This window comes from Pholcus phalangioides, unplaced genomic scaffold (genome assembly GCF_987345545.1).
Source record: "Pholcus phalangioides strain wild (caught in Gottingen) unplaced genomic scaffold, Ppha-v1.0 ptg000001l_1, whole genome shotgun sequence".
In the NCBI taxonomy this organism is placed as follows: Eukaryota; Metazoa; Arthropoda; class Arachnida; order Araneae; family Pholcidae; genus Pholcus; species Pholcus phalangioides.
Genome location: NW_028301594.1, coordinates 17,577,223 through 17,605,130, shown reverse-complemented (window position 1 = coordinate 17,605,130; position 27,908 = coordinate 17,577,223). Strand labels below are relative to the sequence as shown.

Here is a 27,908-nt window from a genome sequence, read left to right as displayed (position 1 = left end):
TTGAATATTAATCACGCGCGCACGCAAATAAAATGAATTCACAAACACGGAGACTCATTTAGAAAATGGGGGGCCCCCCGATAATCAACGCTAATGAAAACAAATTCGAAAGCATGAAGTAACATGGAAACACTGAACTGAATAATAATATACGCAAGGTCGAACAACTGAGTTCCAATAACATAAACCCCCGAACACGGCACTGCATCATCAACACCAACGCATACCCGAAATCATGATAGAAAATAATAATTAAAAAAATCCAGACGTAGATGGAATCCTTAATTGTTTCTCAAGTTCTAGAAAACAACATGTTTGGGGGGGGGGGGGAAGAGAATTGTTTTTTTTTTTCTCAGTATGGACCCCACAGAAGGCATAGCACCGAGAAGGTCAACAACCCTTTCAGTCAAGGTCCTTCGACTACCAGACGTTGAACACACACATCATACCAACAACGCCAAGAGGGAGGAAAAACATGTTAAATACGGACTACTTCACTCAACTCTTTCTCTCCAACATGATGATGATGGCTTTCTTCAGGAGTCCGTTTATTTACTAAAGTAAATTTCGTAATAAATAACGCAATTTATACGAAACTAAAAAAATTCCACTCACAATGACTTACACTTTTTTTTTAAATAATGTACAGCGCAGTGGTTCTTAACCCTTTATTTGGCAACGATCTCAAGCAACGTGGTTTTCTTCTATTTTTCGAGTAAACGCATTTCATATTTTGCGCTCGTTTCGGCATTGATGCTGCTAAGCATTCGGTTTTTACTTGTGAGCTGCTCATGAAGTTTCTATAATTACTAGTAGAATGGCCCTATTTCTTGACAAGCCAAGCAAGAATGATTTTTGACCCTTGTATTTTAGAGAGAAGTACCACGTGTGAGGAGACATATCGCTGTACGTTCTTCAAAAATCATAAAAAGTAAGTTAACAAACAGTAAATTAATTCATATATTGTAAACTATTAAGTCTATGTACGTCATATAAATGCGCATTAATATAAGTATAGTGTGAGAACTTATCCTTCTGAAGAGCAAAATCCCATATTTTTTATATATTGACAATTTGATTAATCGGGCCCCCCCCCCCCCCCACCCAAAATATTTCTCCTCTGGATATTTCAACGCTTGCCAATTTAAAAAGTTAAATTTTTTCCCTATCACGTACCCCCAGTGGAAAACGACTTACCTTCACGCGCCCCCTTGGATAATGCGTTTTCTATTAGAAAACTTGGTGTGTGTTTTCTGTAATTAATTACATTAATTAATCTTTACGAACTTATTTAATTACCTTTTCTACTACTTTTAATATTTAATTTAGTTCTTTTCTTTAAATTAATTCAACAACTTCAACGGAATATTTTTTTAGCATTTTCCTAAAGTTCCTTGAGAAAACTTTCAATGCATTGTTCTTCACTTATTGATTCCAGCCGGTACAACTTATATATATGAACGACCCAGTTCAAAAAAGACAAAAACTGAGAAAAATTTCATTTTTTAGTTATGCACGCCATGAAAACGGTGGAAAATACCTCTTATACATATTCAAAACAAACAACAACTCCCAACTCTGCTCAAACGTTTCCTACTGTAATTAAATCTGAGTTGAGAGAGAGAGAGGGATCCTATTAGTTCCGTACAAAGTGAATCTTTAAAATGTAGAGATAGCTCATATCTCAAAACATAAAGTTTCGAGTTGTTCTCTTTTTGAACTGGGCCGTCGATATACATTCAACGACTCGACGTTATAGCGACCATTCTATTTTAACGGCATAGGCGGAGATGGACGAAGATCCGAGGGGCAAGTAAAGATCTCGGGGGAATGGGGGCATAACAATGATTATGCCAATCTATATGCACACATGTCACCCACATAAATCTTTAATGTTGGGAGGGCGGAATGCCCCCCTCCCCCCGTATCTACACCCATATAAAACGACCGATGAAATAAGTCCCAAATGTTTTCACATATAATGACAATCCTATATGCTTTCTTCTCGATACACCGACCGCCGAATATAACGTCTGTCGATTGCACAGCATATTCTTGTTTGGAACTTGATCAAATTTTTCGACGATTTTCCTGAATCATGCTCTCACGATAGTGTAAAATTTAAGCTCAGAATGCCAATAACATGAGGTACAAATGTAAACAAACCTGAAATATTCATGGTATCAACGGTATTTTATCTCAATCTAAATAGAAAACAAAATCGCCAATAGAAAAGACACGCTTGCAACGCAAATTTCGTGTGGCACATTTGCGCAAGCGAAAGTTAAAAGATGCGGTGTGGAAATGTCTGTATAATTCATGTGTTGTTGGTGTGGTTTTTTTTTTTTTTTTTGAGAATCGAAAAATTAAATTTTTATCATTTCAATTTTCCTGAATAATTCGTAAACATGCAATTTTTTCCCATCTCGTACCTCCAAAATGTTCTCCCGCGGGAACCTCCGGTTAAGAACCACTGTTGTACAGTATATCTGTGATTGTGTGGGGGAAAAGGATTTCGAGTCAACTTGCTGTGCAAGTTCAAGTTGCGTATTATTAAACCAGATTCGCGCACGCGCTGTTTTTATTTTTTTATACATTTTTCTCTCTCTTCTCCGTGTGTGTGTTTTCCTCACTTAACCCCGTTAGCCGGGCCATTTAAATAACACTTGACTTCTCCACATCGCAAAACTGCTTCAAGATAGATAGGTAGAAATAATGATGGCAATGGAGGAAAAGTGGTGGAGGAAGGCAGTTACTGCGTTTTTTCAAAGGCGTTCATTACTCCACTGGCTTTGGCTCAACCACAACACAAACTATCACGGCGGCTTGCAGACTGCGGGTGCAAAACGACTTCGCTTTCGAGACAAGCTAAGAATAGTGTTAGGAGTCAGTGAAAACACATACACACATATTATTACTTTAAGGAGAACATTTTAAACGATTTTCTGACTATTCAGACAAGCGCTTGTAAAGCAATTCTACGTTGGTAAAAATTTATTCTCATCGTGGAAAGATAAACTCGTATACGAGTACATGTTATGCTAGAAAGAGAGATTCAGTATGATTCCAGAGATAAGAGCGACAAAGCGGACCGGACCACGTACGACGTATAAGCGATGTCTTTGCGTCATTTCCGAGGTTGAAGGTGAATAATCCAGATTTCTTTTTTCAGAGATGTTTATCAGTCAATGATTCATGAGTCGACAGATATGAAAGTAGAGGAAGGAAAAACCGCATCGAAGATCCGAAGTAATGCATACTTCGATAGGAAACATTTCTAAATAAGGTATTTTTCTTGATTTTAAATATGTAGGATACATAGTGGTGTTTTGTGAAATGGGCGATATCTTCCCCCGTTATAAAGCTGAAATTGAATTGATCAGGATAGCAGTTGCGCGTACAAAAGTATCCCATGAGTTGACTTGAGCAGTGGAACACTGAGAAAAAAAATTTAGATGAGAAGGTTGTGGAAAAAGAAAAAGAAGTTTGGAAGACTAGCGGGGGTAAGTTTTATGTTCGGGGAAAAATTATTTTGCTCACATAAGGAAGCATGAACCCTTGAATGCGTCGCTTTGCATACGGTCGGGTCATTCTCATAAAATTCAACAAAAAATACACGAAAAATTATAAAAAATAAATGTCAACCAAAAAATTAAAATTAAAATTCTTAGAGACACTGCTTCATCTGCTGATAAATAAAATATAGGCAGCAGGGAAGTTTGTTCAGAATTAATTTAAGTTTCACCATGTTAAGAGATAGGCAAATCCGACATGACACTTTGGATCTATCAGTACAACTTGATATTTATGCTTGACACTCGCAACACGTTCCATCTATTTTGGAAGCTCATCTTGGACGAGCACTAAAACACTGAACATTTTTTTATTTTTTGCATAAAGTTGCATTTTTATTTCTCTTTTTGTTTATTTGTATTCTTCGCTCATTTTTTCATCAGCTAAATGACTTCTACTCTATTCAGATACGACAGGTTAAATTAGGGACGACAAATTTCTAATTTGCTAGAGCACGAGAGGTACTTTCACAGCAAAGTCTTCAGATAAAACATTACCGCAGCCTGATGTTGCAGCCAAGAAACCTGCATAAGTCCTTGATTTTTGTCCTCCTTAACTTGTATAGGTACCTATATTTTACAACATCGATCAAAAACTAGCCATTGTGCTTTTCAGAAATACTAAAAGTCTCTGAACTGAAACATGTGGTAAAGTGAAAAGGATTTTCAATTGTATGTTTCTCACAAAAAAAAGTAGCCAGGAGAAGGAATTTAATAAAAAAAACATATCTTTTTCTCTGAATTTGTGAATTAATTTGCAATTCTAATTGATTTGAAAGAGAGTTCAAGTGATGGCTACATTATTTAACCTTTTCTAAATAGAACACAAAATTTCATTAGTTCAAATCCCACAGCATCAATTGCCACCCATGTTTTCCAAATGTCACAAATGGAAAAAAAAGAAACCAGGAAAATTTTCATTCGAATATAAATTATCGATAAAAAAATAGTTAACATTTTTAAAAAAAAGATGAAATATAAGAATGTCTCCGGTCCTAAAAATATATATTATCGAAAATAAGAATGTATTTTTGTTTTATGATAGAAAGTTATTATTGTAAAATGGACTGGAGAGACAGCTAGGAGAAGGACATTCTCTTAAGAAATGGAATTGCGATGAAACTGTAGAGTTGCGACATGTCAGAAACAGGAATATAAATAGAAAGTGGCCAAAGAAAAAAAAAAGTTCTATGCCAAATATATTTAACGTAAACTGCGGGGGGACACAATTTAGGCTAATTTCGTCAGAATGGCACAATACGTGCAAGGAATTTTTTCACTCGTATTGCGAATATAACACACATAAATTTCGAATTTTACGCATATTTTTCGTGAAAAAAAAGGGAGGAAGTATTGCACATGACATTTATACATTATGTAATTTAAATTACCAATAATAATAATGTTTCTCTTTTAACTCCTAAATTGAAAGAATAAGCATAAAATAAAAACTCGACCATTTAATGAGTACAGACAACGATTCTTACAATAAACTTACCCACGACATTCGCAGTAAGAGCACGATCTCATGAGAAATATCGGGTGACATTTTCAATGAATATCTTCTATTATCTTAAGGCCTACCAGCATTAATCATGCTGTATGATTCATTTTCGTAACACAAATTTTTCTTTGCATGTGTAAAGTGATTTTGAAAAACTTTCTATTGTAGGTCAAACGCCGGCGGATATGATTTTTATTCTTTTCATCGATATCTCCCAATACATCAATGATTTCATTCGTTTCCAACTTTTCCAAATTGTACGATGCTTTTTCACTGTCAGTCACAATATAAGCCATTTCAGTTTATACATGCAGAAAATTGTTTTTTTTTATCAGGTTTTTGCATCATTGTGTTGAAGAGAATATGTGAAATCGAAGGAAAAAAATTAGCCACTAGCTAAATATTTAATAAACAAGTATATTTTTTCCTAAAAATGCAGGTCTTGAAAAATTCCAGGCTCCAGGTCACCAAGGCAGCTGAAAAGCTGGTATCTTCGCCTGAAAATGTCTATGCAAGGTTAATGGATTGGAGTCTGAGGCCAATACGAAATTTTTGAAATTTACACACCGTATCTATAAACATGGGAAGGGTAAGTATGTCCTAGAAAATAATGTTTGGCTCTTGAAAAAAATTGTTGCATCGATTTTTCTGCGTAAGCCCTGTAACAAAAATAATCCTTTCCGACTTTTCCGGGAGTTTTGTGATATCATCTTGATTGTTCTTTATTTTCACTCAACTTAGTAATCAACATAGGTTTTAGCCACTAATACCTATCTGGAATTTGTCAAGTCGCGTTTTAATTTTTTTTAAGAAGCCATTCTCAAACTACAGTATTCTTCATTTTCTAACGGTTGTAAGATGACAAACGGGACAAGACTAAAAGTCAATTTCCAGTGGTGATCGACATCGTGTCTCGAAAATGACTTAAATTTGATACTGAAGAATGTTCTCATGTGTGTAATTGCAAACATTTCCACGATTATATGAAACATAAGATCCAAATTGAGCAATTTACAGTTAAGCCCGACATCGATCTCCAAGTTAATGTTATGCTATGAAGTTAAGCTGTGACAAGAGTGGAGTATTTGTACGGATTAAGAATAGGAAGCTCGAAAATTGACCTCGTTTGACCAATTTTTCAGAAAACTCAAAGTTCAAAAAGCTCCCATTCATTAAAAAACGCTACATTTCTCCTCCAAGTAACATTTTATCCTAGCTCTCATGAACTCTATGTTGTCGTGTGAAAATGAATAGAATTCATTAATCATACTGCCAACACAATACGATAAAAAATTCTCAGAAATATAAAACTTTATTCCTGACCATTTCTTTGTGAAAACTATTTCAGTTTTTTTTTTTGGGAATAAGATGATGTTAGTCCTATTTCTCAGTCCAATCTTCCCTTGCCGTATTTCCCACGCGATTTGTTTGCTTTATTATTATTATTTTTGTTTTTCATTCCTTTTTCTTTCTAACGCCGTAAGCTCTTTTCCAATATGTCTGCCTCATACCGGCCTAAACCGATTCAAGCGTGAAATTTTTCTCACAAGTGCTGGTAGCGAGAGAGAGAGAGAGAGAGGATGGATATAATACCATACACACAACCAAACCACCGACCATCGAAGTGAGAGCAAACGCAGTGTTGTTCACAGTCTAGTCCGTGACGATCGCACTAAGGGTCGTCGACCCATACCATGGGTCTCGCCTGTCTGTACGTAGTATTTTTTTGGGAAGAGAAACACATAAATATATCATGTTTTCTATGACTTTACATTCTATTATTACTGCGTAGCTGTTATTAGTCACTCGTGTTTTCTTTCACCTGCTTCTCTTAATATCCACTGGTTTTTTTTGTTTTTGTTTGGGGGGGGGGGGTTCGTCTTCAAATTAAAAATATATTGTGCAATGGAATTTTTAAAGAACGCTTATTCTCGCACATGTCATTCCATCCTAATGAAGACAATGAAATTTATACACTTATTTTACTCCCTTTTAAATGTTATAACTTAAAAGGTGTATAATACGATAGAAATTTCGTTCCCGAAGCAGCTGCTTATCCTTCATCTACCATCGGGGACCGATTTCTGCATGGGTAAGTGGCAAGTGAGGTAATCGCCACATGATTTTCAGGCCGCAAATATAAATAGCACTCATTAATAAAGTGAATGACCAACTCTATTCTTGACCCGAGTCGTAGGCGGTTCCCCTAATGCAGGCCTTGATAAATGTAGGCACCAGGTCACCTTAGTTACTGAAAAATTGGCTTTGACGCCTAACATTGCATGATGACAGTCGCACATGTGGTGACTAAATTGGAATCTGAGGAAAACGCAAAATTTGTATAATTAATAATTTATTTGGTTCCCCCAACATGGGAAAAGATCACCAGCCTTAAAAAATTACTTTGGCTCTTTTTCGCTAGAAAAACTCTTCGAGAAAAAACATCCTTGACTCCTAAGAAATTTTTCTAATGGTTAATTTTTTTTTCTCGATTTGTCAAGCCCTGCCCCAATGAATGCCTTCAGGACTTTCCAAGTGAAAGTGATTATTAAAAATTACTATAACTACAGTGGACCCTGCTTCAAAAAACTGTCATGCAAAAACGTTGTACGGGAGAAAACGCTTTAAATGGAAAATCTCAATAAGAATTAGTTAGAGTTGAGACCACGGAAAAATAAGCCTAATTACTAAACGGGAAAACGTTATAAGCGGGATCGACTGTAATAAATTGCATACAAGCCTACATACGTAAGTGTTATTACACTTCAGTGAATTCAAGCACCAGAATGAAGACACTACACTGGAGCATGTTGATTTCAATTTCCGTAAAGTAAGAGATTTGAACATATTCTCTAGAAAGTAAAATTTGGAAAAAAAAATTGGCAATACGCACTTTTTCTTTTAAACAATGGGAAAAAATTTTAAATTTTGGTTTTCTCGATATCATAAAATACAATTAATTTTTTATTGCTATAAACACTGAAACAAATATATTTTTCGCATAATTGCCTTGCAATGGAAATTCTAATTACAGAATATTCACTGAACTTCGGTTCGTTGATTAAAGGTTTTGTCGTAAAGATTTCTGAAGTCTCAAAAGGTTACAAACATCATTTATAATTATAAGCTGAATTTTCAGAATTTAATTTTCAGAAATCAAAAAAAGCTTCCTTTCTTTTTCATTTCCGTTTCATTTAGGCTAAACAAAATTATACAAAATAGCGGATTTGTAATCATCTTGTTGTATTTCTGCATTACTCGCAGCCACGTTAGTTTTATTTTCTTGCGTTAAAAATTGATATATTGCGCTGCAAAAGTTAGAAAGTTAATTTCCGGCTTCCTTCTATAGAAAATATTTTTTTTTTCTGGTGCATGCATGAGGCCATAGACAGTGAACATTGTAGTATGTTCTTCTAGTACAGTTACTGTTACTAGCAGGAAAAATTAAAATTTTTCGACTTCTTTTACTAATGTATAAACAATTTGTTATCGATTGTTATTTTTCAAACACAAGCATCAAATAATTCTTGAGAGAATTATTCACAAATAAAATCCTTAAGATGGTGTTATTTATATATAGAATTTTTTTTTAAGCTCTAGGACGGACCAAATGGGTCCTTAAGAGCTGCATAGTGTACGTGTTGTCTTTTGTTCTGTTGTCTTTATTTATTTTGCATATTATTTGTATTCTGTGTTCATGTATTTATGTGTGTCATGTAATTATGTGGTGTTTTTCAATAATAATACTATTGTAGTTTCTAGAACATTACCTAATATTCTCTTTCATGAAAATATCCACTAGAGTATTTTCCAAAAGAATAAATCAGAGAACTTAACTTCTTTCTGTATATAAAATTAATATAGGCCTACATAGTGTTAGCATATAATGTTTTCGAAATCTCTAACAGATATTTACAAAAAAGAAGTAAAGAAGTATAAGAGCCATTATACTTGAAGTTTTTGTTTATTTTCAGGAAAAAAATGAGAAAGGTCTGGGAAACTTGATTATGCTCTTGACAAATATATAATTCGACAGTAAAAATTTATCAATGGAGAAGATTTGAATTTAAGCACATTATCCACGTAATATGCGTTTCTGAATATCCATCCCCCCCCCCTAATAAGCATGAAAAGCACAATAAATTATAGATTTCAAAACCAATCGTGTCATACACACAACATAATCAATAAAAAATACTATGCAAGCTAATGCAATACTATGCAAAGCACAAAAGTGTTCTCGCATCCCTATTCTTGGACCTCGATTGTGATTAACAGCATAAGTGTCGAAACGTGTTTACGTGAATTCAAACGTGAACCCTTCTTAAAAAATGAAAAAAGAAGAAATTGAATAGCAAAAAAAAAGTCACGGAATATAAGATTTCATAATTGAACTTAGAAATGAAAAAAAAAAATAGATTTCTCCATTTTCCTTCCGAAGAAGACGTTATAAAAGTAAATAAAAACGATAAAGATGCATAGGAAATTCCCGAATAACTCAATATTCATTCCGATAATTACACAGTATTACAAGCATTTTAAGGAAGTCAATGAGGAAAGACAAAAAAAAAAAAGATTTGACTACTACATTACAGGAAGTAAGTATATAACTGTCTGCTGTCCTTGTAACAGCCTCAATATCTGAATGCAAGTAGGTCATTTATACTCCAGGGCTTTTATTTTACAGGGTTTTTTTTTTAATCTTTTTTATTTATTTCAAAGGACACAGATGAATAGTCATCCAATTTGAACAACGGCAATTTTCTTTCTTAAAAATCACAAAAAAAAAAGATTTCCATCAAGAAAAAACTCTTAAATATAAATACAACTATTATCAAATAAAAATGAGATTTTAATTTTAAAAAAAAATTTAAGGCATGAGGAATATCTATTGCATCTTCTACAACTGCATATCAATCATATAGGGCCCTACATGTTCATCGTAAGTGAGGACTTGAGGAGGACGGACTTGAGTGAGGACGGTTGCACATGAATTTTCTACTTGCTGTTTACCTTAGTTTGCTGTTTGTATTAATTCGTGATTAGCAATTTATTTTTCTGTATATCGATCATATTGTACGTATTTGTCCAAACTATAGTTTCCGGTTACAAATTCTATATTGCAGCTATTTACAGTACTTTCTTAGCTACTACATCATGATTATGGGGAAAATTTGTTGAGAAATAATAAGCATCTAAATATAAAATTAAACATTATTAACGTAATTAAGAAAATTAAAAATAAAGTTGTAAATAAAATTTGCAAGTAAAATAATAAAATTTAGATATTAAATATATGTCAAAAATATATAATATATATATAGGCCAAAAAAAAAAATATATAATATATATATAGGCCAAAAAAAAAATATATATATATATATATATATAATAAACATATGTAAAATACTATCGTTAAATAAAAATGAGATTTTAAGAAAAAATTTTTAAAAGGCAGGAGGAATATCTATTGTATCTTCTATAACTGCATATCAATCATAGACATGCCCATCATAAGTGAGGACTTTCTCGTTGGACATGAATTTTTTTATTCGTGGGTTATATCCATGGGCCATTAGTTCGTAATTAGCAATTTAATTTACTGTTTATAAATCATTTTATACATAGGCCTACTGCAGGACTATTTGTCATAACTACAGTTTCTGGTTACAAATGAGTTTTCGATATTGTAACCACATTCTTAGTACTTCCTACTGTAGCTACTACATCATGATTATCACGCAAATTTGTTAGGAAATCATAAACATCTAAATCTATAATTAGGATATTACTAACGTAATTAAGGAAATTAAAAAAAAGTTTTAAATATGAAATTTACAAGAAAAAAATAATGAAATATAGATGACAGGAAATACATGTTTTTAAATATATAATAAATCTGGCCTGGACAAATCCCAGGTGCCAGGTCACCATGGCGACTTGAAAAAAATCGGTATTTTATGCCTAAACTTTTGTATGTGATTGCTAAACCAGAATCTAGGGATGGCTCAAAATTTTCTGATTTCATAATAAACTGTCTTGGGGACATGGGAAGGGAAAAGTCGAAAAAAACAATATTTAAGACACTTTTTCTTCCGAGTAAACCTCCTATGAAATTTAGCTGGTGCCAAAATTTTTCCGACATGCCAAGCCTGTAATAAATATAGGTCTTTGTGTATTTTTTTTTATTCTTACTTTTTTAATTCATGCAAAACATTCAAAATTTTTTTGCAACATTATATGTTATAATAACTTTTACGAATGAGATAAAGAGTAATAAAAAAGAATGAAAGCAACAGTTTATAATTAGAGTTGGTTCTACATGTAAACAACTCAAATTATGCTTGATTATTTTCTAATTTTTAATCCACAATAATATTATTCCATGATTTCATTAAATAAATAGCATTTAGTAAATAGAATAAACATTATCATATTTTTTCAGATCAGATGAACATCTGATTAATGAGAACAATTATATTATCACTGATATCACAATAGTATAATGATTATTGTTGGTTGTTTTTTTTCAGATATATAGTAAGATATAAGCCATGTGTCTCTCCCTTATTTGGTATTATCATTGAATCTTTTTGAAAAGATAATAGGATAATGATGATAATAATGAAGCTAATAATAGGGTTAATCTTTTTTAAGTATCATTATGCTTTTCATTTAAAGGGACTTACCTAAATTAGAAAGCTGATGAAAGTAATTTTTTTTTGTAGTTAAGTAAATCTTGACCTACAATTTTGTATTACTTAATGAAATAATAAATTCTAAAAATGTCAATACAAAAAGAGTAATATAACCACAATATAAAATACCTAATTTCACTTGAGATAATTTTTAAATCACACACACACACACAAAGCATGCTTATAAATACTCTTGTTAAACTCAACATGAATATACTATAATACTATATAATATTCCGAAATTGACAAAAAAAATTTATTTTTTCTGAAGAACTAATCTGATATTATAGACTTTAGCAAATTTTAGGCTGTTGTGTTCATTTGGAGTCATCATAATAATGTTTTTGTTTTAAACTTTTTTTATGGGTTTAATCCCAAACAAAATCAATGGAAGTGGCATTCACATGTTTTTGTTGATCAGTCTTAAAGTTACATAATCTGAAATCAGTATAATGTATTTTTATAGCTCATATTTGTGGAAAGTTCTACTTAAATTATGATTTTTGTCATAGAAAATCATATTCATGCTGACCACTGTCTTGATTTATCAAATATAATAATATTTCTACTATTCTCAACAACTTATTCATGAAACTGCAATAGTTATTTTTATGTAAAACCTGTTTGATAGCTTTTTTTTTTAATGTGGTTTAAGATGCTTAGAAATATTTCGCATCATATTTTCTGATGAATAAAATTTTTTGTCATGGACATGATACTGAAAAGTGTTATTTAAGTACCCCACTAAAATTATCACTTAATATGTTTGAATATGTAAAGAAATATTAAGAATTCTTATATTTTGAAGAAATATTAAGAAGCATTGAAAATGCATCATTGTCCTGATTATGTGTAACTTACATCCATTTATAACTCATTAAAACAAAATAAATAATTTAAAAAGGTAAGATGTACTATAAAAGATTATTTGTTTGTAGCTTATCTAATTTGGTCAGTATTTTTTGAACATTTTATTTCAATATGAACATTGTCAAAATTGAAATTTCTAGCAGCCTATTGTTATTAATTCTGGATATTTAATCTACTAAAGATTTTCATTAGCTAATCTACATTCATTGGTTTTACTAATGTCTCAGTTGATATTAAACCATGACAAAATGTAGAGGATGATGAAACAGTGGCCCCATTATTTATGTGTCAGGTGTACTTGATTTAAATTGAACATTCAGTTGAAGAATAAATTTCAACTTTCTTTGTGTATACATGATTATCACTCTATTTGAAAGTCACTAAAAAAATTTGAATACAAATTTGCCTAGCGTTTTTTCAACATTAAAATAACTTACTTTTTAGATACAAACATAAATCAATTATTTTGTCTTATAAACTTATCTGAATTACAGTCCACATTTTAATACTTTATAAAATGCTGGTGTTTTTCTTAGACAACATTTCGTTAATAAGTAAATCATTTTCACGGATAACCCTGAAGCTGAAGGAGAAATCCGGTCCGGGAAAGTTGAACAGAGAGGGATCGCACACACACAAGGGCTAAGGTTAAGCCTAACTCAAAAGAATAATAAATGAGAGCGTTCCCTTCTTTCAACAAGATTCGACTAACAAAAATAGTAGATAAATAATAACAGTAGAATATTAAAATATCGATCCAAAAAATTTTTCATCTGACGTTACCGAAATTCCCCATAAATTAATCGTTGATGTTTTTGACGCAAACAAGCATTGTCAATATCAACACTAGGGCCGATACGAAAAAATTATACTATCATAATTTGATAAAAATTAATTTCTATAACAAATTGATAATATTATATATATTTTTATAAACTGTATTTACAATGGAAGCTTAACAAAAATAATTGAGTTACAAGAAATTATTATGTGTATTTAGAAAATAGGTTTTTAAAATTCACATGATCGTTGGAGGATAAACAACTGAGGTTGTGCAGTGACTACAGTGAAGATATTTCAAATAATATCACATCAATATTTTAATGGTGAAGAAAGAACCGCACAGTATACCTACCGTGTTTTATAAAAAATCTCTCCTTTTTTTTACTACTCGCAAACAAAATTGGTGACGACAATACATTCGTATTTTACATTATTTATGGGAATGACTCTTCAATGAATAAAGGTCGTTCTTTTCGGTGTTGTAATGCACGTAAGATGATTGGATTTTTTTTCGAAAAAGAATAGAATGGACATATAAACAACACAATGTTGAATTTGGAACTGAAATGTTTTAGGAGTAAATAAAGCAGTGGAGATTCAATATAAACACATTGATAAACCATGATATATATTGATGAAATAAGAAATTTTGTAATGTATGGGAATGACTCTCCAATGTATAAAGGGCGTTGTTCGGGGTTGTAATGCACATAAGATTGGGACAATTGGGCAAATGAAAAAAATGGACACATAAACAACTCAATATTGTATTTGGATCTGAAATGTTCTGGGGGTAGACAAAATAGTGGAGATCCAATATAAACACATTGATAAACATGATATATATGGATAAAATGAAGAATGAACTTTTGTCGATGGTACTCACCTCTAAATCCTCGTAAGTCTTGAAACACATGAAAGCAAATCCATCAATGATAGCTTCCTCGTATAATGGTTCTTTGCTACGTTTTTTTCGCGTCGGGGGTGGCGGTCTTTTTTCACGGACAGGGGACGATTCGTCCCCATCATCACACTCACTGTGATCGCCACCCCTAGGATTTGACCTCCCATCAGCGGCGGCAGCAGCAGCTTGTTTTTGCTTTAGCATCCGAGCTGCCCTGTCCCGTCGCTTATTCTTTTGGGCTTGATTCCGATGTCGACTCTCCATTTTGCTGTTAGTGCTGCTCCTCCTCTCATCGGCCGTCGTGTATTATTACATACACCAGCGGCAGCAGCAGCAACAACAACAGCACACAAAAAGAATACATGTATAACCCCCCCACTTATAACCACCGTGAGAGCGTCGAGCAGCACAAATAATATACATGGATACCGAGATATATATTTCTCCTCTTCTTCTTTCTCGTAAAAATATCAACGAAAAATAATAACAAAAACAACACTTTTCTATCCGCAGGGCATGTTGGAATCTTGTATAATCCACAAGGAGGCAATCCACATGTACGGTTGTACGGCTTGAAATATTCCTTTTAATGAATTTCCTTTATTATAATAGATAGTAATCCAGCAAGCAGCACACCTTCCTCACGACGGACGCTCCATGGTTAACATCCAAAAGCCGATTGTTACCCTCTCCGCAATGGCGGAGCCGAGCGCTCGCGATTGGACCGCCGCTCTCCCTCCCCCCCACTCCCAAGTGTGGCTTACTCTCTTCCCCCATGTTTATCCCTAGCGTTTTTCCCTAAGGTTCCTCTCTCGCTTCACTCGCTCACTTCTTTCTATATACGTGAGAGAGTATTATTTATATTTATTTATTTTTTATTTTTTCTTATCCGATTATTTTTCGGAATATTTATTATTTGAATGAAATGTTTTTTCGTGAAATTATTATTCAGTCATCTTTGTTTGTATGCTGTTCGAAAATAAACATTAATCACGCGAATGTTATTTCAGCGTAAACCGGTTGATATATTTTCTCTTCTGGTTATGATTTCGTGAAAAATTTGATATGGGGTGATGAAAAGCTTTAATGACAATGTACACGCTGTATATGTGACTGACAGTGTACACGCTGTATATGTGACTGACAGTGTACACGCTGTATATGTGACTGACAGTGTACACGCTGTATTTTTGTATTTCCCAAGTTTTCAAGAATTGGACTATTTCTCATAATTTTTCTGCTATTAAAATATTTTTTCACAACTCTACAATTAGACTTTTTCATTATTTTACAAACACACAAATATCCATAATTCTACAATTAAATCATTTTCTCATAATTCTACAATTAGACTATTTTCATAGATCTGCGATTAAACAATTTCTTCATAATTCTACAATTAAACAATTTTTTCATAATTCTACAATTAAACAATTTTTTCATAATTCTACAATTAAACAATTTTTTCATAATTATAGAATTCGACTATTTTCCATAGATCTGCGATTGAACTATTTTTTCATAATTCTACCATTAGACAGGATCAATTTATTGAGAGAAATGATGAAAAAACAAATTTATAAATTCAATATTTATTTAATACTTTTGACGAAAAAAAAGAGAAATCAGATTTACGGTTCTGGTTATTGTACCAGTTACATATAAATTCTTTCCAAAGTTTCTCTCACTCCACTCACTCTTTCTATATTATGTAGTAAGAGTGTTTTTATTTGTATTTCTTTTTTTTCCTTACCCGATTTTTTTCGGAATATTTATTATTTGAATGAAATGTTTTTTTAGTGGAATTATTATTCAGTCGTCTTCGTTTATATGCTATTTGAAAATAAACAATAATCATGTAATGTTATTTCAGCATAAGCCGGTACATATATTTTCTCTTCTGGTTATGATTTCGTGAAAATCTTGATGGGGTGATAAAAAGATTTTACGATAGTGTATGCCAACGTTTATCAACCCATGGGTCCTTAGACCAGAGGTAGTCCATGACGATGGTATAGGTGGTCTGCAAGCAGACTTAATAAAATTATTCACCCCTTGTATTTGATATCAGTATGTGTAATATCCATATGGGTTTGAATGAAATTGTTTGTACCTTCATTCCTAGGTTCACCACACATCATCGGAATAATGCAGGAAATTGCCAGGCCCGTCATTTAAGGGGGGCAGAGGGGTCGTTGCCCCCCCCCTCCCGGCTTTTGAAAATACACTAAAAATGGTATATATATATACATACATTGAATACATGTGCTTTGCGGCCCCCCTCCCGTGGAAAAAGTTGAAATGACGGCCCTGGAAATTGCGATCTTAAATACGGGATATCACTAAATTTTGCCAAGAAATTGCAATTTATTGCTTCAATTTACGAATTAATGCTAAAATTGCTGAAGGGTGTGGAAATAAAAGATTGCTGCAAGAATAAAATATTCAAATAATCGGATGACCACATTTCATTGAGGAAAATACGGCAAACTGGGATCTTATATTAATATAATATTAATTCGTAAAATACGGAACATCGCTAATTGTCATCAAGAAGCATTGCTAAAAGTAGGCAAAATCATGATCGTAATTAAAATTGTTGAAGAAACGTTAAAACTGACAAATAGGCTATGTGGGATGAATATTTATAATTTTAGCCGTAATTATCATAATGTAATTTATATTATTAAAACGCTGTACGTGTGTTACGACTTTAGTAATTATTACAAGTTCAAATAATTATCGTTGAATAAACGGGACGAATGTCTAAAAGAAATCAGAACAGCGAAGATTACAGGTATGTCCCGTAATACGGGACGAGAGGTCCCGTCATATTGCTTCAGACATTTTACTGGCATTATTTCCTTATTTGTACCTTATTTTCAGAACGTTTGAGAAACACTGGTGTATGCTCTTGTTTGTCATAGGATATCTTTGGGCACTTTGAGAACGGTGTTATTGGTTTTAATATTATTTCATTTATATAAGTATTATATGAGCTGTGAAAATTATTGAAAATAACTTTCATTTAAATTTACCGATTATGTACTCTTAACAAATGTCTTTAATGGGTAAAACACGGGATAGAATCAACATTTTAAAATAATAATAATAAAATACTGAATGGCAAAAAAGGATGAAGGAAATTAAAGTATGATAATAATACAGAGTAATAATCAGTATTGATCAAAACCTTCATTTATCTGGATCCCCTGCAGGCCCGTCATTTAGGGGGGGGGGCAGGCTTTTGAAAATACACTACAAATGGTATATATATGTGTACAAATATATATATGCGTACCTTTAGTACATGCTCTTGCCCCCCCCCCCCGGAAAATGTTGAAATGACGGCCCTGATCCCCTGTTTGTCTTAAGGCTCTGAGCCCAGACGTGAAGACGCTTCTGCAAATTCTTCTACTGAGGAAAGTTTAATCAATTTATGAAATGATAGAAAAACGAAACTATAAATTCAAAATTTACCAAATATTTTGGACGAATAAAAAAAAATGAAGAGAAATCAAATTCACGCACACTTCTGATTATTCTACAAATTACATAAATTTTTCCCCAAGTTTCTCTCTCACTCCACTTACTTACACTACTTCTTTCTGTATACATATTTATATTTATATATTTATTTATATATAATATTTATATTTATTTTTTCTTCACTCGATTATTTTCGGAATATTTATTATTTGAATGAAATGTTTTTCCGTGAAATCATTATTTAGTCGTCTTGGTTTATATGCTATTCGAAAGTAAGCAATAATGATGTGAATGTGGCTTCAGCATAAACTGGCTCATATATTTTCTCTTCTAGTTATGATTTCGTAAAAACTTGATGAGGTGATAAAATGATTTTACGATAGTGTATGCACTTGTTTGCCATGGAATATTTTTGGACATAGGTCACTATTGAGAACGTTGTCACTGGTTTTAATATTATTTTATTTTGTTAGATTTATATGAGCTGTGAAAATTATTGTAAATAAGTTTCATTTAAATTTATCGATTATCCAGGGAATAAGAGATGTCTTGTAAAGGTTAAACACGGTATAAAATCGTGAGTTAAAAAATAATAAAATACTGGATTAAAAAAAAATTATTATTGAGTTTCTGGAAAGATGAAAATTCCCTTGAGCGTCATACAGTGGGTGTGCGTATGTGTTCATTTTTGTATATTTTTGTACATTGGTTAACTGTCACGTTCTCATGATCTTTGTCACATGTTCTGACCAATAAAAAGCAATAAAACATAATCTTAATAGTAATCAGTATTGATATACACCTTCATTTATCTGTATCCGCTGTTTGTCTCTCTCTCTCTCTCTCTCTCTTTAGACTCTGGGCTTCTCTGAACTCTACTTAGGAACGTTCAATTATTTCATTGGAATTTTAAAAAAACAAAACTATAAATTCAAAATTTATCTGATATTTCCTACAAGAGAAAAAAAAGAAAAGAAAAATCAGATTTACGTTTCTGGTTTTCGTAGAGATTATTATTATTATTATTTACATGTATTAATTTACTCTCGTTTCAGTTCCTCTTAGGATGGTGTAAACAGTTAAAGGTAAAAAACGAATAACCTAAAAAACTATTATTAAATTCCCGAATATATTTTCTCTTCCCCCCCCCCCTAATTATTCTTCCTCTACCACACACAAACACCAAAAAAATTAATTTATGCAATATGTTATTTTTCTTCGATGAAGCCAAATCTCATTCCCATTGAAATGATGAAGAAATGTTAAAATATGACAAATTACTTAGCAGATTACTTCCCGATTACACGAATTCAGAGTAAAAATTGATTTCATTGTTCATAAGCATATTTAAACGGAGCATATATCGTTTGAAACATTCGGGCGTTGTTATCGTATCACTTTTGTAAACTACAGGCCAGATGTAATATACACACGTCTGTGGTAATGCACTAAGAAAAAGACCGTTTATAGTAATCACAATTTTAGTTTATGTTATCATTACCTTCCCCCCCGTTCAAAGTGATAAGAAATTGATAAGAGTGTATCACCTCTTCGTTTGTAAGCATTCTTTTCCTTGTATTTCAAAGCTCAATAGAGAGAGAGACTGAGTGTTGCATTGATCTTTTTTCTCCAAAAAATGTCTGAGAAACCCTTGTAGAGTCAATAGGCGTACTGTCAATAATTCATGTAGAGTTAGCTTAGAACATGCATGCTCAACCCATGGCCCACGGACCAAATGTGGCCTTCGTAGTTATCTGATATGGCCCGCGAGTTCAAAATAAAATTTTGTAAAAAAATGAACTGAGCGTTGCATTTCCGGATCGTACAAGTGACCCACATTGCAGTTCTACGTCACTTGAATGAACCGTCATATTCCCAAATCAATAAAGTGACCCCGCGGCGCATTCTTATATCACTTAAGTGGTTCCTGCAGTTCCACATCACTTAAGTGACTCGCGGCATAACCCCAAATCACTTAAGTGGCCCGCGACATAATCTTGAATCACTAAAGTGAACTGCGTCATATTCAAATATCACTTCAGTGATCCGTGGCGCAGTTCCAGATCACTTGAGTAAGGTGAGACGCGGAACAGTTCCAGATCACTTGAGTGATCCATGGCGCAGTTCCATATCACTTGAGTGATCCATGGCGCAGTTCCATATCACTTGAGTGATCCATGGCGCAGTTCCAGATCACTTGAGTGATCCATGGCGCAGTTCCAGATCACTTAAGCAACCAGCGACGCATTTTCAGATTACTGGATGATTTATTACCTCGATTATTACCAGATTCAGATTGCCTCGATGCATTTATAAGTCATATAAGTAACCCGCGGTGTTGTTCCAGATCACTTAATCAAGTTGCCCACGACACATTTTCAAATCAATGAAGTGGTCCGCACTCTTTTAAGGGTTGGGCAATCTTTTTCCGGGGATCGAGGGTTTAAAACGAGAAAATCCAAAATTTTACGGAAGGTGAAAGAGAGCCGATTGTGAATCACGGAATTGCTCAGACAACGTAAGGTTGAGAGTGATGTTACGTAAGGGTAATATTAAAATTGTGCGGGGCCGAGACATAAGCCCTAATTGAAAGGATGGCGTCACTGTCCGCTTATTCATACGAAGGTTTTAACAACTGGCTGTTGCGAAGATGAATTTTTGGAAAGAGAGAAAATTCATCTTTGCAACAGCCCTAATTGTCGTTGCTAATATCTTTTTTTTAATGTTTATTTTATAACTTGTTTCGAGACCACTTTGCATAAAAATCATTTGCAACAATGTAGTATTTTGAACTAGGATTTGCGAACATTATAATAAAAACTATGGTTTTTTAACAATGCATTCTGAACAAAGATATTTTAGCAATGTGTATTCTGAACAAGGTTAATTAACAAAATATTTTAAAGAATTTGACAGGTTATTACAATTTTTCAACGACGTTCTTTGAATAATGAGTTTTAAATAATCTTTTTTGAATGATTGTTTTTTAAAAATGTTTAATGTTTTTTTGAATATCTTTTTTTCTGTAATGATTTTTGAATGATAATTTTTCAATACATTAACGTTTTTGAACAATGATTTTGTTCTCAACTACATAAAGAGTTTCTATAATTTTTTTTATAGTTTTTAAACTACATGAAAAGTTTCCATTATTTTTTCAACAATTGTTTTTGAGCAATGTCTTTCAGCAATGTTTTTTTTAACAATGATTTTGAAAAAGTGGTTTTCTAACAATGTTTCTCAAACAATGGTTTTTGGGAGCAGGCGGATCTATTGTCCCGGGCGCTGGAGCAGAGGGTGTGCAAATTTCATTCTCAAACTTTACCTTCAACATTACAAGGAGGTGCCGAAACGTGCACTTGCTCCAGGTGACCGAGCATGTAGTTGCGGCCCTGCAAATAGTATTTGGACAATGATTTTTGAACAATAGTATTTGGACAATGTCTTTTCAACAATTGTATTTGGACAATGATTTTTGAACAATGATTTTTGAACAATAGTATTTGGACAATGATTTTTCAACAATAGTTTTTAAAAATTTGTTTTTCAACAATTTTTTTCAAACAACAGTTTTTGAAAAATGATCTTTCCCCAATTTATTTTCTCCAAAATGATTCTTTAACAGCGTAATTACATTTTCTTAATTTTTAAATGGCTTTTTCAAAAAATTTTAGTTCTTCAGCATTTTAATTTAAGTTTTGTGCGTAATAATATTCTCATAATTCAACATAATCAGACATATCTTACGTAACAAAAACGGGAATACAATTCTACCATTCTATAAATCGTGCAACATTTTCATTTTAATCTTGTTTTTGTACATTATTTTAATTCACACATATTAAAAGTGCTTTCTGATGACAAAGAATATTTGAAAAGAAAATTTTAATCTTGCAACACAAATCCGGATATAAAAGAGAAGAGCAAAAACATCGTAAAATTACAAATTACTTGTGAAAATATTCGATAGTTATTAGAGAGTTATTCATTATAGCGCTGAACCCCATTTTGCCCTCAGGCCGGGACTAGAAACACACACACGAGCTCTCTATATTTATTTTTCTAATAAATTGTATGGGAAAAAACGTAATGGCCATGAACTATATATTCCCAGCTCCATAATCTTCTCCTAGTAAGAAGGGCAATGGATATGTATAACATGAAATCATTAAAAAAATTTGTATTATGTCTTCAATTCTCAGTTATATACATTTTTAAAAGAAACATGTAATAAATACATTGACAGTATTGAATTAAATGCTTTATATTTCCAGTGATATATCATTCCGATATTCATTTGAAAACATACATGGTCAAGTCATGACCCGAAGACCAAATGTGGCCCTGAGAGTCATCTTATCTGCCCAGCGACTTAAAACGTAACTTTTTGAAAATTAACTAAGCGGTACATTTCCATATCGCTTTAAAAGACTCGCGGCATACTTACAGATGACTTGAGTGATCTGCATTTCTGTTCCAGATGACTTAAGGGACCCATGGCATATTTGTACGCGGCACACTTACAATCACTTGAGTGATCTGCGGTGCTGTTCCAGATCACTTGAGTGACCCGCGGCACACTTACGATCACTTTAATGACCTGCGGTATTGTTCCAGGTCATTCAAGCGACCCGAGGCACATTTCCAAATAATGTAAGTGATTCGTAGCGCACTTACAGATCACTTAACACACCCCCCGCACAGGCCCAAGCCACCTTTTTACGACATTCCCGTAACAATGATGTAAATGTGATAACCACAAGTGTCCTCTATTCAGCTCTTCTAGCGGAAGTATTAGACGGGAGGACACGAATGGTTTCATAATAACCATTACACATATATATATATATATATATATGGTTTATATTTTATATATATTCATTTTTTTCCCTTTAATAAATATAACCAGTAACCAGCCAGAGCGAGTCAACCAAAACAACAAGACCGAAGCTGATCTTTAGCGAAAGCTCTCTCCAGACAATTCCCCATTCAAACTAATCCCACATTGCTCACCAAAATAGGTTTAGGGCGAGACGACTCGACCTGGCAGTTATATATATGTATATAAATGTGTGTATATGTGTATTAGTATTAGTATAGAACCGAGCAGGCCCAGGCTCTGTCGCTTTTGCGATATAAGCTCATTGATCGTGAGCGTGCCGGAAAAAAATACTCAAGCCGGCCGGGACCAACATCCCGCCAATCAAGCAGCACAACCACACCCCCACACCGAAACCCCCAATCCCAGGGCACGTCATGTGTATATGTGTATTTCTCTTTCCTGTATTCAAGATCCTCATGCATTTCATGTCCACAACACACGTGCTTACTCATATTGTCGTATTCATGTTGCTCACCGAGTAAGGTGCTAAGCGAGATGGCACGGGTGATCCCGTAATTGTATTTTGTATTTTTTCATCAAATCCACCGGAGCGAGTGAACATTCACCCCAATAAAACTGATGCTGGCGTCCAGTCCGCAAGTTATCAAACCCATATGCTCACCAATAAGGTGTTAAGCGAGACGACTCGCTCCGATGGATATTTTATATTTCATAATAAGATTCTCATTTCGTTTTTTTTTTTGTATCCTGTGTATATAATGTGCATCTGGCGTCTGACGGTCCACCGTACATTTGCCGACAACTTAAGTGAGCTGCGGTTTTACTTAAGTGTCCTCCCGTGCAGCATATTCCTATATCAATTAAGTGACTCGTGGCATAGTTACGAATCACTTGAGTAACCTGTGACACATTTCCAGAACACTCTCGTAAAGGATCAACACCCTTGGGGCGCAGGTGGATAAGACACCCGCCTAAAGTACCAAAGGATGTTCAGAACTATTGCGAGTTCGATATCGGGTTCGTCCTTGTCAGAAACTTTCCCGACACAGAGGTACAACTGAGACGGTGGAAAAAGCTTACTACCGCAGGGAGTCCCGACATCGAGGGGTTGGCGCACCAACCTGTCGCTGAGTATGAAAGAGAAAAGGCTGTCGTTCGGAATCGGCAATAAATTGCAGGTCCCGGTCTAATCAGCCCTCGTGTGCAGAGAATGCCCGTGGTGCGACAAAAATGATTAAAATGAGCACCCATGTTCTAAAAGTGATCCGCGGCACACTCATGGATGATTCAAGTGATATGCGGCACTGTTCCGGACACTTTTACCGCCCTGCGGCGCTGTAGCAGATCACTCAAGTGGCCCGCGACACGCTTTCAAACCGATGAAGTTGGGCCCACGCTCTTCTTAAAGTTTTGGGTACACTTTTTTTCAAAATAAAAACCCTAGTAAGAATGTTTTCACTATGGTAATTAACCGATTCGAACTCAGTCCAGACACACACAATGTTGCAGGCCCGCGCGGAGATGAAATACGTACACAAAATGTCGGGAACTCATTAGGCTCAAATTGTACGAGATTTATATTTAATTTAATCTCTCATTACAGTTGTAAGCCGAGAGAAAAGGGAAGAAATGAAATAATCATCATAATTGCAGAGGGAAAGGGGGGAGTGGGGACAGAAAAAAGTCCCTAAACTTCTGTAATAAAGAGGATAAAAATCCCTACGTAGAGCAGCGGAGCGACACACACACACACGCGGCCGCTTTCGTTAAACACCAAAGTGAAGAAGAGAAAAAAAAAAGATTCTGACCCGGATGTTCTCACGCGAGCGACGCGGTGTCAGACGAAATAGTTCCATGTTTCACGCTCCCTACGTGTAATGTTTGGGTAATATTCTTGCTCGTAAATTGACAGAAGTCTCGTCGCAAAAAAGTTACGGTTTACGAAGTTATAAACTTAGTTACAAAGGTTTAGTGTTTATGATTACTCTGCCAGCGGGGGAGATCGATATGTATCTCTCTCTCTCTCTCTCTTCCTCTCGTACGGACACACACACACATGCCACGATAGTCACTGAAACAGACATAATAAATTACCGATTCGGTATATGCAAGGTTGAATCCAAATCAAATAAACCTGTCACGTGTTGAAATGGAAACATTTTTCATTGGGTGTTATTTTTTCACCCTTTGGCTATACCATACATGCTCACCCCATGGCCCGCGGGCCAAATGTGTCCCTCAAAGTCATCTGATGTGGCCCTGACCTCCTTAGTTAATTTCGTAAACATGAACTAAGCGGCACATTCATAGATCAAGTGATCTATGAATGCGGCTTACGTACAGATCAATTAAGGGGCTTGTAGCCCATTTACGGATCACTTGGGGGGGGGGGCTCGTGACACATTTGCAGACTACTTAAGGTGCTCGTGACACATTTGCAGACTACTTAAGGTGCTCGTGACACAATTACAGATCACTTAAGTAATACGAGTATTACTTACTGATCACTTGGGTGACCCGCGGCGCATATATATATAGATCACACCAGTTACCCCGCTGCATATTTCTATATCATTTACATGGTCTGCGGCACATGAGACTCATCTACAAATCATTTAGGTGACCCGCAGCACATATCCAGATCACTCAAGTGGCCCGCGGTATGTTTTAAGAACACTTAAGCAACCTGCGGCACATTTCTAGATCACTTAAATGATTCGTGGCACATTTAAAAATCACCAAGTGGCCAACGACACGTTTTTAAACCAATGAAGTGAGCGATCCTCACACTCTCTCAAACTTGTTTACAAAGGTTTAGTGTTTACGATTACTCTGCCAGTGGGGGGAGATAGAGATATACACACATCTCTCTCGTAAGTACACCCACACACAACTGCGAGTCACTGAAACAGACATAATAAATCACTGACCGACTCGGTCTATGCAAGGTTGAATCCAAGTCAAACAAACCCCTGTTAATGGAAACATTTTTCATTTTGGCCTTTTTTTTCACTTTTTGCTAAATACCATCGATCTGATTATGAAATATGAAATGACTTGATATATAGACATTCGATCAATTTCACACAAAAGCTTAAATACTCGAATCATAGCTTAAAGGTCTTCGAGTTGTTTGTGACCAAGTCGTTCACACCATCCAGTGGCGTGAGTAAAAAAAAAAAAGCAGTAGTACCGGAAGCAGTCTCGGTTGAAGTGACCGGTTAATGACATGCTTAATGAGAGCGTTTTGTTCCAATAAATAATTGCATACTCAAGGATTTGATTCTTTTTTGTTTAACATTACGCTTTTTTTCCCCCTTGATTATTACTTTAAGGAATGTGACTTTTACTCTTTAACATTACTGGTCAGCCGTTGATGTCAATCTAGACTATTTTTTCAGAACGGGAATCAGTTTTTTCAAAAGTGTCATAAATAACTCAAAAATTCACAGGCAAGCAAAAAATCGTACTTAGATCACACAGGCACCTTCAACTTGTTACCCGTGAGCAACAAGGTACTACTCTAGAATGCTCGATGCTTACGCCAGATTTTATTATTTCATTATCGTGCGGTATGGACCGGGACATAAGTTCGGGGGTTCAAAAATTTTTGATACAAGCGGCTCACTTGCCTTAGTCGCTGTTTTGCCGCGGTGGCACCCTATAATAGTCTCTGAAAGAACCACTTTCATACACTAGATAGGCACACATAAACATGGACGACTCACTGAAACGCCCTCGACAAACGTTGCTGACGCCTCTAGGAAGCTACAACGCACACTTAGATAAATACTCCAGTGAAGTTTCATTACAAAATCAGTTTTCTGCTGAATGAAGTGTGATGAAATGTCAGTCTTGTTAGTTAGGTGGTCTTTGTTTGGTGATGGGCACAGATGATGGTCGTCACTAGGGGAAAAAACCGGCTCTGATACGACCTAATTGCAGTCGTATTCAATTATTACTCACCCAAGAGCGCATATGCCAACTTTTGGTAAGGCTGATGGCAGCACTGCTTGATGTAGCATAGCAACTTGCTCTTCCCATGTGCCAGGGCTAAGGACCCATGAGCGGAGAAATGGGGGGGGGGGGGGGGGACCGACTGATCTAATGAACTGACATCATCATCATCATCCCCAGATTTTCAAGTCTATCTCCACCTATGCCTAAGGCACACACGTGCGCCAGTGTGACGACGTTGCCTTAGTCCAACGATTGGTGCAGCGATATGATATCAACCACAGGTGCCACGAAATATTTTACGACAACACTAAATTGAATATAGTAAAATACGTATATAGGACTATAATTACCAATTAAGAGGGTCTACCGAGCATGTGTCATGGCACTTTGAGGTGCCGCCAAGATGCCAAGAATTCAGGTAGGGATACCACGCGAAATTAAAATTCTTATCTTAGGCCTGGATTACTCTATAAAAGTTTCATGAAAGTTGTTTCATAAAACTTGAAAATTGCAACCAATAAGCTCATCGGTTACATTGTGTGTGTGTGTGTGTGCAAATGGAACAGATAAAAATTCTTGGTTGTATGCATAGGCGTACGCAGAATTTTCTCAAGGGGGTTCCAGTTTTTTTCTTCTCAATGGGGGGGGGGGTTACGTTTTTTCATGCAAAATAACACTATAATCTCGGCTTGGGGGGGGGGTTAGAACCACAAAACCCCCCCTTTGCGTAAGCCAATGGTTGCATGTGTCTTGTTTCATAAGTAATTTTTATAAAACTTTTACAGTGTAACCCTGGCCTAAGTCAAGGGTGCCGCGAGAGGAAAAAATTCTTGTCCTATTGTCATTTACGAAACCTTACCATCTTTCGAACCGATTAAAGGTTTGAAAGAGTAAGTCTCTTTCCGTAAGTCCTTTTTTTTTCCTTTTTATTGCGCAATAACCTTAAATAACACCGATTAAACCTACAACTAATGTCTTCTTGAAATAAAGCATCCCTCGTACTCAAAATTGTAATTTCAATTCCTGAAAAAATTTACACATTTATAAACTTTTTTATTGAATATATTTTTTTAAATCCACCTATAAATGCAATAATCACTCTGATAACGAAACGCTTCAATGTGAAGATCCACGTCTTTGAAGGTCAATTACACTTACAGATAACTTGAATATCGACTCACGAGTGGATAAAAACACTTCCATCTGTTCGGGATTGTTGGCTTTATCGCTACTTAAAGTCGATTGGCTAGACGCGTGCGATCTCGTTCAGCCCATGGACAAGCTG

The 27,908-nt window shown here is 34.6% G+C and overlaps 1 protein-coding gene across 8 annotated transcripts in view; it reads right to left on the bottom strand.

The window, feature by feature from the left end:
• Positions 1–15,044, bottom strand: part of LOC149089997 (uncharacterized) — a 247,448-nt gene extending 232,404 nt beyond the window's left edge. For 5 of the 8 annotated variants that reach the window (XM_089231805.1, XM_089231833.1, XM_089231818.1 and 2 more), the window contains exon 1: positions 14,314–14,715. In XM_089231805.1, coding sequence (XP_089087931.1) covers positions 14,314–14,595 — 282 coding nt within the window. In that variant the 5' untranslated portion in view covers positions 14,596–14,715. Of the gene's footprint in view, positions 1–14,313 lie in introns of all 8 variants that reach the window. The other 3 variants (XM_089231825.1, XM_089231845.1, XM_089231839.1) reach the window with 2 other exon arrangements.
• Positions 15,045–27,908: the final 12,864 nt, after the last annotated feature.